We start from the raw sequence: 9,828 nt of genomic DNA on the forward strand, positions 1-9,828 counted from the left end.
TCAGCACGTACTTGAAGACGCCGTCCGGGTCGATGTCCACGTCGCAGACGCCGCTCAGGGCCGCCGCCGCCGCCGCCGCCATCCCACCGCTCGAGACGCCAGGCTGCGGGGAAAGGGCGGGGCGCGGCGCGGCAGCCTTCCCATTGGCTACTCCAGGGCGCGTGCCTTGCCTTGACCAATCGCGGCGCGGAGCCCCTACCTGCACCGCCCCGCCGCCGTTTGGCCCAATGGCAGTGAACGCGCTGCGGAAAGGCGGCAGGATGGGAACGTACGCTCCAATCGCAGTCGAGGTAGGACGCAGGGCGGGCCTCCTTAAAGGGGCAGAGCTCTTAAAGGGGGAAGCCAGCGTGCCTCTGAGCATGTGCAGAATCCTGCCCCCTTCAAGGCATTTGCGCTTCTTGCGCTCGTTCTCCTCGCTCGGCCTCAGCCGGTCGCGCGGTAACCCAGTAAACCCGGCAGTGCTCGGGCAACGCTCGCGGAGAGAGGCATCCTCCGCGGAGGCTCAGCCACACCGGGGATCCCGCAGCGGCCGCTGGTCCTCAGGCGCGCGACAGCTGCACCCACTGGGCGGCCTGGCCTCCGGGAGCCGGCCAGCCGCCGCATGCTTCCCCCTCCCGCAAGGGATTCCCAGGAAAGAGGTTTCTGGACTGCATTTCCACCACTGGGGCGCCTGGAGGGCCTGTGCCTGCACGTGCGGCATCGGGGCCAGAGCAGAGGGGAGCGAAGGGGGCCCCAGTTCTGCGTCTCCCCCCCCCGCCCACCGTCTCCCCTCCACAGAGCACAAAAAGCAGGCCCTGCAGTTGTACATTCAAGTTATATTTATTCAAAGGAAATCTTCTTCTTATATATATATATAATATATATATATGTATGTGTGCATGTATATAATTTATCTTCAGAATTGTGCCTTAGGAAACCAACAGACTCGAACAATGGCAACATGAGAAAATACAGGCCTAATTCTGCTCTGTGCAAGAGAAAATGTGGAGCTCTTTAATATGTAGTCAGTTTTTTCTCTTTTTCTTTTTCATACGGGAAATATATAGAACATGCACTTATCCAAGAAACCAGCAAAATTCTCTTGGGGAAAAGGGGCAGCAACTGGTTGAAGGGATGACTGGACAGTCTGGCAGCTACAGAACCCGCCATGTCGGCCTCTTTGAAGCTCCCGCCCTTGGGACACGTCGGAGGCCAGTAAGTCACTGGCCCTGCTGGCTGCGGAGGATGGGAGTTGTGCTCCAACACATCATTGAGGGGTCCGGGTCTGAGCAGGCGGCAGTGCCTCTGCGGGGCAGGAGAGCTCCTGGAGAAGGAAATGGGGGGAGCTAGGGAAGCCCCTTGGTGGCGGTGGCCAGAGCCCTCTGGCCTTCCCCGGCTGAAGGGCCTTCGCCCAGAGCAGCAGCGCAGGGAGGAAGCCATTTCCCACCTGCGGCAGAGGACAGCGGGGGTGCCCCGGGCAGCGCGGGAGTGGAGAATGGTGCCCGGGGGGCCCAGGCGAGAGGCCACGTCCGTGGCACTGTCTGGTGGCGCTTGAATGGCAGGGGCGCAAAGGAGTAGGCAGGGAAGGCCGCCGGTGCCCTCGCAGCCCCGGCCACGGAGACGCAGGCTCCTTGCCGGCCCTCCCCAGCCTGCTCCCGGGAAGCGGCAGGGGCCAGCGCCTGTGCAGGGCGCTCGCTCGGTGCCGGGCCTGCTCCACGGAGAAGGGGCCCCGCCGGCTCTGCTCCTTGGGCCGCGCTCCCCTCCTCCCGAGGTGCTTCAGAAGGCTGCTGCGCTTCCCCGAACGGCTCCCCATCCCGGCCTTTGGGCCTGCAGGTGGATGCTTTCTGAACCCAGACCTGGGGCCAGGACAGAGAAGCGGCGGCGGCGGCGGCCACGCTGGGCCTGACGCTTGCGTCCACGCAGGGCTGCAGGGGCCACGGACCCACAGGAGCGCAGCGTCGGGAGGAAGGGTCCCCAGGCCCCAAAGGGTCCCAAAAGGAGCGTGGACATCAGGGAAACCAGGAGTCGCCGAGCTGCTGCTCCAGCCCAGGCCTGTCCTCCGGCTGCGAAAGCCCTGCCCGCCTCGCCAGAGGGGGAAAGGCAGGACGGAAACAGGAGGTGGCATTTGTAAGCCCCTTGAGCTCCTCAAAAAGGAAAGGGGTGGGGTAGAAATCTAATAAATAAATAAAGGAAACATGCAAAGGCCCTGTGCCGAGATGAGGGGCACAAGGAAACTCGTCAGTGCGGTGCAGCTCAAGCCGCCATGCAGCGGCGGAGGGACTCGGTCCCAGCCCCCCCCCCCCCCGGAGCAAGAGGAGCCCCAGGGCGGTGGGTCAGGCCTGGGGGGCCGGGAGGAGGAAGGCGCAAGGCCGGCGGGGCGGTGCTCTCGCCTGCGGCAACGGCCGGGGCCCCGCTGGGCAGATGCTTTCCGGAAGTGGCCAAACACATCAGAGATGCGCCAGGCCGCGCTGGGCAGGGAGAAACTGCCGTGGGTGCCACCACGAAAGGGCCGCCGTGGGGCGTGGGGGAAAGGGCGGGCCCCCCAGCGCAGACAGGACGGGCGAAGCCACGTTGCCAAACGCCCCGTTTTCGAGACTAGCCGGACCCCGAGCGGCTCACGGCAACCCCGGCCGCCCATTTGCAAAGGCGCGTTTCCAAAAGTGGGGCTTCCTGGTGGGCGCAGAGCAAGCCGCCCGGAGGCCGTGCCGCTGAGCGTGGGCGGAATGCCCCCCGCCCCTGCCCCCCACCACCAGGCCAGGCGGGCCTGCGCGGATGCCCGTTTCACAGGTGGGGAAGCGGAGGCGCAGGGGAGGCTCCCTGGCGAGCCCCCGCCGGCGGCAGCGAGCGCGCCAGCTCCGCGAGGGAGGGAGGGGCGCGGGAGCCTTCCGGCTGGCCTCCGCAGGGGTTCAGGGCCCGGCTCCATCCCGGTTCCGGCTGCCCACCCGCCCGTCCTTCCGTGCGGCGTCTCCATGGCGACCGCTGCAGCTCTTGGGCTCCTGACCTGGATTTCGCTGCGGCGCATTAGCACACGCGCCACCCTCCCCACGCGAGGCAGGAGGTGCCGGGAAGCGGCACGGCTCAGCACCATCTGGCAGGACGAGGCATCCCGTGCCAGCAGCCCCAAGAGCGGGCCAAGGCCGCGGCCTGCTGGAGGGGCGGGAGCGGTCCGTTGGTGGAGGCCGGCCGCCAGGGCATGGGCCCAGCCGCCCTGTGGCTCCTTCCGGCTCTACCGTGCCACGATTCCCAGATCCCTTCGCTCAGCCCCGCGTTCACACATTCACCGGGCCCACATTCCGAGTCTGAACGTCCCAGAAATCTCCGCGTCTCCATTCGCCCCCACAGCCGAGCACCCGGGCACCTCACTGTGCTGCAGTGCCAGACGTCAGGCCTTGCCGGCGCCCGACTCCCCATCAGCGCGGGGAACAGAAAGGCAGCACCCCAGCCCTGCAGAGCCACAATCGCGCCTTGGCGGCCTCGAGCCCGTTGCCCTCTGCCCCTCAAACCTGCCTCGCAGGGCTGTCGCTTGGTCAGAGAAGGGGGAGAGGCCCTGCACACCCCCCTTGGAGGGGAGATGGGGGAACACTGGGATAGCAAAGGGTGCAGCCGAGCCGTGCCGGGAGACCCTTGTGCGGAATCTGTCCGAGATCCCCGCTGACGGGGCACGCAAACGCGGACACGTGTGCGATTGGCACCGAAGTTTGGCCAGGGAACTTGTGCGCTCAGGGCGAGCCCTCCCTGCGGGCCTCTGGCATTCCCCCAACGGAATCAGGTCTAGCCGTAGCCACACTCGCTCAGAGAGAGAGGTAGCAGTGTTCTCTAGTGGTTACAGGGCAAAGGGGCAGCCCGAGAGCATCTGCCGGAAGCCCAACCCAAGTGCCACTCATGCCAGGAAGACTACTCTGACCCGCCCCCCCCCCCAGCACTGCAAAGTGACCCAGCTGGGGCCCTGGGACTCCGGAGAGCCCTTGCCTCGCCTCCCCCACTAGGCTAGACCAAGCGGCCATGAACCGGGGCAGCGAGAGCCGAAGCCGCCCCCACGGAAACGCTCCCCACCAAGCTGGCATCACGCCTGCACTTTCTCTTCCCCATCTCCACGGGCAAAACAGACGCTCCTGCCCACCGGTATTCCCAGACTTGGGAACGCTGGTCGGGAGGAGGGAAACAGCCCCGTCCCGCCATCTCTGCAGAGGTGAGCATTACCGGTGCCCGTGAGCCCGTGAAACGGTGGTTTAGGGGAGAAGGTCAAACACGGGGCGGGGGGTCCCACCGAGCATCTTGACATTCCGGGTTCGGTTTCCGCGAGGAGCGTCACCTTCCTTACCGCAGCCCTTTCCCGGGGGCCTCGCTCCCTGCCGGGCCAGCCTCCCACTGGTCAGGGGTTCCCCGCGGACGGGACGGGACGGGACGGCACCAGACCGGCCGGTCACTCCGGGAACAGAAGGCCCCTCCGAGGCCGGGGCCGGGGTCACATGAGGTCGTCCAGGAGGTGGGGGCTGGCCACCCAGTCGAGGGTGCGTGGCTCCGAGGCGGCCATGATCATGCACATGAACTGCCTGCCGGTCCGCTTGTCGATGGGGTAGATGGTGGTGGGCGTGAAGCGCTGGTTGCTCTCCACGAAGGCACAGAGCTGCTCGTACACCTTGGGGTACTCGTGGCGCAGGAAGACGCCGCGGATGCGCAGCTCCCGCTGGATGTGGATGAAGCACACCTCGCGGGCCTTGCGCCCCTCCTCGCCCGCCCGGTCCAGGCCGGCCGTGCCCGGCGGCGGCGTCAGGATGAGCGTCTCCATGTCGCGCTCCCGCTGCAGGACCTTCTTCTCGGGGCTGGAGCTGGCCAAGGCCACTTTGGCGTACTTGCGCACCGTGGGCACGGGCGCCTTGGGCGAGGGCCTCTCCGGGACGTTCTGGCCCACGGCCACCGTCACATTCAGCAGGAAGCAGTCGTCCGGGTCGTACTGCTGGCCCGCCTCCCGCAGCTCCCGGGCGTACTCGCCCAGGTTGTCCGCGTAGCCCTCCAGCTCCCGCAGGGACAGGTAGGTGGGCGACATGAGCAGGCTCTCCAGGCCGAACTGCAGGAAGTTCTCCGCCGAGCCGGCGCTGGGGAAGCCCAGGAAGAGCACCCCGCGGCCCCGGGAGAGGAAGCCCACCTTGGCGATGCGCGAGAAGGCCTTGTGCACCTCCCCGCTCTCCCGGCAGAACTGCAGGACGTGCCGGCAGGTGCTGCCGATCCGCCCGTAGACGCAGCTCTCCTTGTGCGTGTCCCAGTCCTCGCGGCGGCAGTTGCGCGAGCAGTAGTACGTATAGCAGCTGTGGCAGGACTTGAAGTAGAGGCAGGCGTTGAACATGGTCTCCGTCCGGCGGCAGCGGGCGTTGGAGCAGGTCATCACGTCGTCCTCGTCGGCGCTGAGGTCCGGGGAGCAGTCGCCCGGCGCCTTCTCGAAGGCCCCCGCGGGCGCGGGCCCCTCGGCGGCGTGCCGGCCCTGGTCCTTGCGCAGCTCGGCGTGGAAGGCGCTGCGGCCAGGCTGCTCCTTGGTGGGGTGCGGGTCCGGGGCCCTCCAGGCGCCGGGCCTCTTGGCGGGGAGCGCCATGCTGTCGCTGATCAGCCGCCGGAGCTGCTCCGCCAGGTCGCTGACCTCGCTCGGCTGGCCGGCGGGGGGCGGCTTGTAGTCGATCACCAGGTCCGTGATCAGCTCGTCCAGCTGCTCCAGGCTGCGCTGGCGGGCGGCGCTCTCCTTGGCCCCGGGGTCCAGCACGTACGGCCGCGCAGGGACGCGGCCCCGGTCCCGGCCCTCGCCCGCGTTCAGCACGTCCCAGCTGGCCGAGCGCTTCTCGCCCCGGCAGAAGCCGTTGGCCCGGATGTCGTTGTCCGTGATGGTGATCTCGGGGGTGACGAACCAGCCGTGGCGCCCGCCGTCCGCGGGCACCTTCTCGATGAGCGAGTTCTCGGAGAGCGAGAGGGCGGCGTAGCGCTTGGGCGAGCTGGACAGGTTGACCACCAAGGGCTGGCGCCGCTCGTCCGGGGAGAAGGCACGGTGCGGGTCGCGGGCCAACAGGTTCTCGTAGCTGCGCCCACGGAGCAGGGGGTCCTCCCGGCGGCCGTGGGGCGTCAGGATGTTGTCCCAGGACTTGGAGTAGTGCCGCGCGTCCGTGCCGAGCCGCGGGGGGCTGACGCTGTAGCTGGCGTGCCAGGAGGACAGCATGGCCTGGGGGGCCGGCGGGTGGGGGGGCAGGTGGGGCACCTGCCACGTCTGGTAGGGCAGCGCCGCCCTGCCAGGGCAGTACCAGTCCCCGAACTGCACGGGGGGAGCGCCGCGGGGGTACGGATACGTCCTGCACATGGCTTCCCGCTCGTGGTACTTGCCGTAGTCCTCCGTGTAGAAGACTCTAGGGTTGGAGCGGAAGGCAGGGTACGCCCGGGGGTCCTCGGCATAAATGGCTTTCACGGGGGGCGTCCTGGGGGCGTAGAAGCGGGGGTCATCGCTGAAGTACGCCTGGGCGGGGGCCTCCTGGGCAGGGAAGGTGCTCCGGCCGTCCTCCACAAAGAACGTTCTGGCCGGGAGGGGGCGGAGGCCGCTCTGCGGGGGCTCCTCCGCGTAGCAGGGCTGCGGGGGGAGGACGTGCACCCCGTACTGCAGGGGGTACCCCTCGTAGCCGGAGCCCTTCGGGGCGAAGCTGCCCGGCTCCTCGGCATAGAAGAACTTCGTGGGCACGTACGGGGAAAAGGGCACGCAGCCCCCGTCTGGCGCAGCAGGCCCGCCGTCGTAGAGGTCGGCGGGGAAGGGGGCCAGCACCCGGTGCTCGCCGCTGTAGGTGTCGCTGGGCGTGGGGGTCCGCGACACGGACGCCTGCCGGCTGCCGGGCACGGTCAGGCAGTGCGCGGGGGCCGGGGGCCGGGCCCAGGCCGGGGGGGCCTCCCCGTGGCCGAGCGGGGCCCTGGGGCCGCGGGCCGCATGCATCACTGCGGCCTCGTCCGGCTTGATGTCCACCCGGCGCTTGACGTGCACGCTGGGGGGCGCCGGCCTCGCCGCCGGGGGGGGCTCCTCGTAGCAGTTGGCGCCCGAGACGCAGAGGGGCGAGATGCGGCTGCCGCCGCTGCGCTGGGGCTGCAGCTTGATGGGGTGCAGCTCGCTCATCAGGGCCTTCACGGAGGCGTAGCCGCTCTCCCGGCGCGGGGACGGCTCCGCTCGCTCGGGCTCCCGGGACGCCCGGCGGGCCTCGCGCCCCCTCCTGGCGGGGGCCGGCGGGGAGCCCGTGGGCACGGGGAGGGCGACGGGGGCGAAGGCGGACTTGGCCCGGGGGGCGCTCTTGGACCGGCCCCGCCTCTTCGGCTCCCCCCGCGCGGCCGGCTCCGCGGGGGCCTCCGGCTCGCGTGGGCAGGCCTTGCCGGCATACCCCGCCACGGCCCGCATCGGCGCCTTCCTGCCGGCGGGGACAGAGGACGGCTCCGGGGTGGGCGGCCGCCGGGAGATCCGCTCCATGGCGGGGGGCGCAGGGGGCGGCTCGTCAAGGGACTCCAGGAAGTCGAAGCTGCGGCAGTGCCGCTTGTTGAAGTGCGAGGGGTGCAGGTTCCTCGGGGAAAACGACATGGGGCTCTCACATCGCGCTGTGGGGCAGCGGGAGGCGGAGGGGGAGGGGGCGGCGCAGGCCACCTTGACGCCCTGACACACGGTCGACACCAGGATATCAGGCGCGTCTGTCCGGGTCATCTTAAAGCCAGCGCCCTGCCGCCCTCCGAGGCCTCCTCAGATCATCTCAGTGCCGTCTGGCGAGCCCTGAAAGAGGAGCAGAACGTCAGGGGGGCCGTGGGGCATCAGCCCCGGGGCCTGGAGGGGGGGGCACCCCCTGCCCACCCCCAGCCCGCCCCCAGAGGGCCACGCCGTCCAAGCCCCCTGCTGCGCTTTGCCTCAGCCAGGGCATTGCAGGCGGGCATCAGGCGGGGCTGAGGAGGGGGGGCACGCGGCCCCTCCTGTGGGGCGTGGGGCAGATCTCCATGCGGCACAAAGTCCCCCTGGCCAGTGGGGCGTCCCGCACGAGCCGCACGAGGCCTGGGCCGCGTTCTCTGGGACGGGACCTACCTGGCCGGGGGGCAGGCGGTTCATCCAGAAGCCATGTGGGCCGAGGCCGCCCTCCGTGCCCCGGGCCACTGCTCATCCCGGCCGCGGGTGCCAGGTGAGGGCGCGGGTGCCAGGTGAGGGCGCAGGGTCCCCCGCCCCTTCCGCTCAGGGACGGCCGCCGGGGGGCGCTGGGTGTTCGGGCAGGCGCTCCTCCCCGCCGCACAGGCGCCCATGCAGAGGGGACGGTCTTCGGCGAGGCTCACTCAGGTCCAGCGTCCCTCCGTTGTGCTCTCTCTGAAAAAGCGGTTCCGTCTAGCCCGGGGATGAGCAGACCATGTGGGGCGCCCCTCGCCTCCTCGGCGGCCCTTTGGGGCCCCGGGTGCTTCCGAATGTTCCCAACCTCCCATGCCGGGGAAGGGCAGGGCCGGGGGTCCCCGGAGGCACAAGCCGGGCTTGCAGCTGACCGGGCCCCCCAGAGGAGAACGCAGGACCCTGGACTTTGCCCTCCCAATTTAATAAAGTCTTCTCCAAGCTGACACCTTCCAGATAGGTTGGACTACATGTCCCATTGCACCCCCCCCCCCGGCAGCTGTCACTGAAACGGATGCTTCCCAGAAGTTGAAAAGCCATGCAGGAATTAAAGGAAAGGCCTTACAAAGGTACAGTGGAATAGTAATCAAAGTATGCATCCTAGCAACTCCACCCTGACATGCTCCTAGTCCTCATGTTGTGCGCATGAACTCAGCCAATCAGTCTCCAGTAAGAGCAGGCTGCTAGGTTTGCCTCCTTTCGATAACGCCACCCTCCAACTCCCTGAGGCCACACATGGGGTAGAAGCTGCCAGTTAACGCCCCCGAAAGCCACGTCTAGGATCACAGATGAACGAGTGCCTTCATCTGTGCAAATCGGGAACGCAGGAGGGCATCCTTGCTGGGTCCCAGGCGAGGTCCATCTGGGTCAGAACTCCCCTGGCAGCCTGGGGATCGGGAGGTGAGGCGGGCCTCTCCGGCACCAACCAGAAGCCAACCATCTTGGAACGCGCTGGCCCCATTCAGCTGCTGTGCTGCCAGATCTCCCCCAGACGCCCCCCTCGCTGGAGCCCCTGCGCTAGCACTGCCCTGGCCCCCCGCGTCCTGCAGAGAGTCCGGGCTGGGGGGCTGCGGCCTCGAGCTCCCCCCAGCCGGGAGGCTCAGTTTGGCTTTGGGCTAGTCACTGTCTGTAAGTCTAACCTACCTCACAGGCCCATCATGAGGATAACACAGAGGGAAGGAGAATTACGTATGCCGCCTTGAGTCCCTTGCAGGAAAAAGGGTGGAAAAAATGTAAGGAATATGCAGCGTTTAAAAAAACAGCCTGGCGCTCGGTTGCACCCCCCCCCCCACGCCCTCTCTCTGACATGGCATCTCCACGCTGGGAAAGGTGTACCTGTTGAACCACCCGAGTGCTTTGCCAGGAGGGGAAGTGCACGGCTTGGAGACATTTCGAGAACACTGCTGCTAAAATCCTCCCCGGGACCTTGGCAGACGGGCATCGCCGCCCCTCTCCGCCCCACCCGGCGCCCCCAGGGCTGCGATCCAGCGGGGAGGGAGGGGGCGCTTCTCAAGGACACGGCCGCTCGCCGAGGCCACATCGCGGGAGGCCGGGTCCCGGAGCGCAGCCCCCGGCCCTCCCTGCCCCCTGCGCATGGGGGCCGCGGAGCCCCGGCCCGCTGCGCCCGGGCAGCCCGGGGGCACCGCCGGGCCTCGGCCTCGCCACCGACGCCGCGTCCGCCCAGGCCCGGCCCGGCCCGGGCGGGG

The 9,828-nt window shown here is 68.5% G+C and overlaps 2 protein-coding genes across 2 annotated transcripts in view; both read right to left on the minus strand.

Moving 5' to 3' along the window:
• PHPT1 (phosphohistidine phosphatase 1) overlaps positions 1-101 on the minus strand; it is a 2,326-nt gene extending 2,225 nt beyond the window's left edge. Inside the window, exon 1 of the mRNA XM_044440097.1 lies at positions 1-101. This exon is cut by the window's left edge and continues 15 nt beyond it. Within this exon, the coding sequence (XP_044296032.1) occupies positions 1-82 (82 nt within the window). The 5' untranslated portion in view covers positions 83-101.
• A 4,343-nt stretch (positions 102-4,444) lies between these two features.
• On the minus strand, positions 4,445-7,684 carry AJM1 (apical junction component 1 homolog). Its single transcript, XM_044439767.1, has one exon. The coding sequence runs from the start codon at positions 7,682-7,684 to the stop codon at positions 4,445-4,447; it is 3,240 nt and encodes a 1,079-aa protein (XP_044295702.1).
• Positions 7,685-9,828: the final 2,144 nt, after the last annotated feature.

This window comes from Varanus komodoensis, unplaced genomic scaffold, assembly GCF_004798865.1.
Source record: "Varanus komodoensis strain SLA01 unplaced genomic scaffold, ASM479886v1 scaffold36, whole genome shotgun sequence".
Classification (NCBI taxonomy): Eukaryota; Metazoa; Chordata; class Lepidosauria; order Squamata; family Varanidae; genus Varanus; species Varanus komodoensis.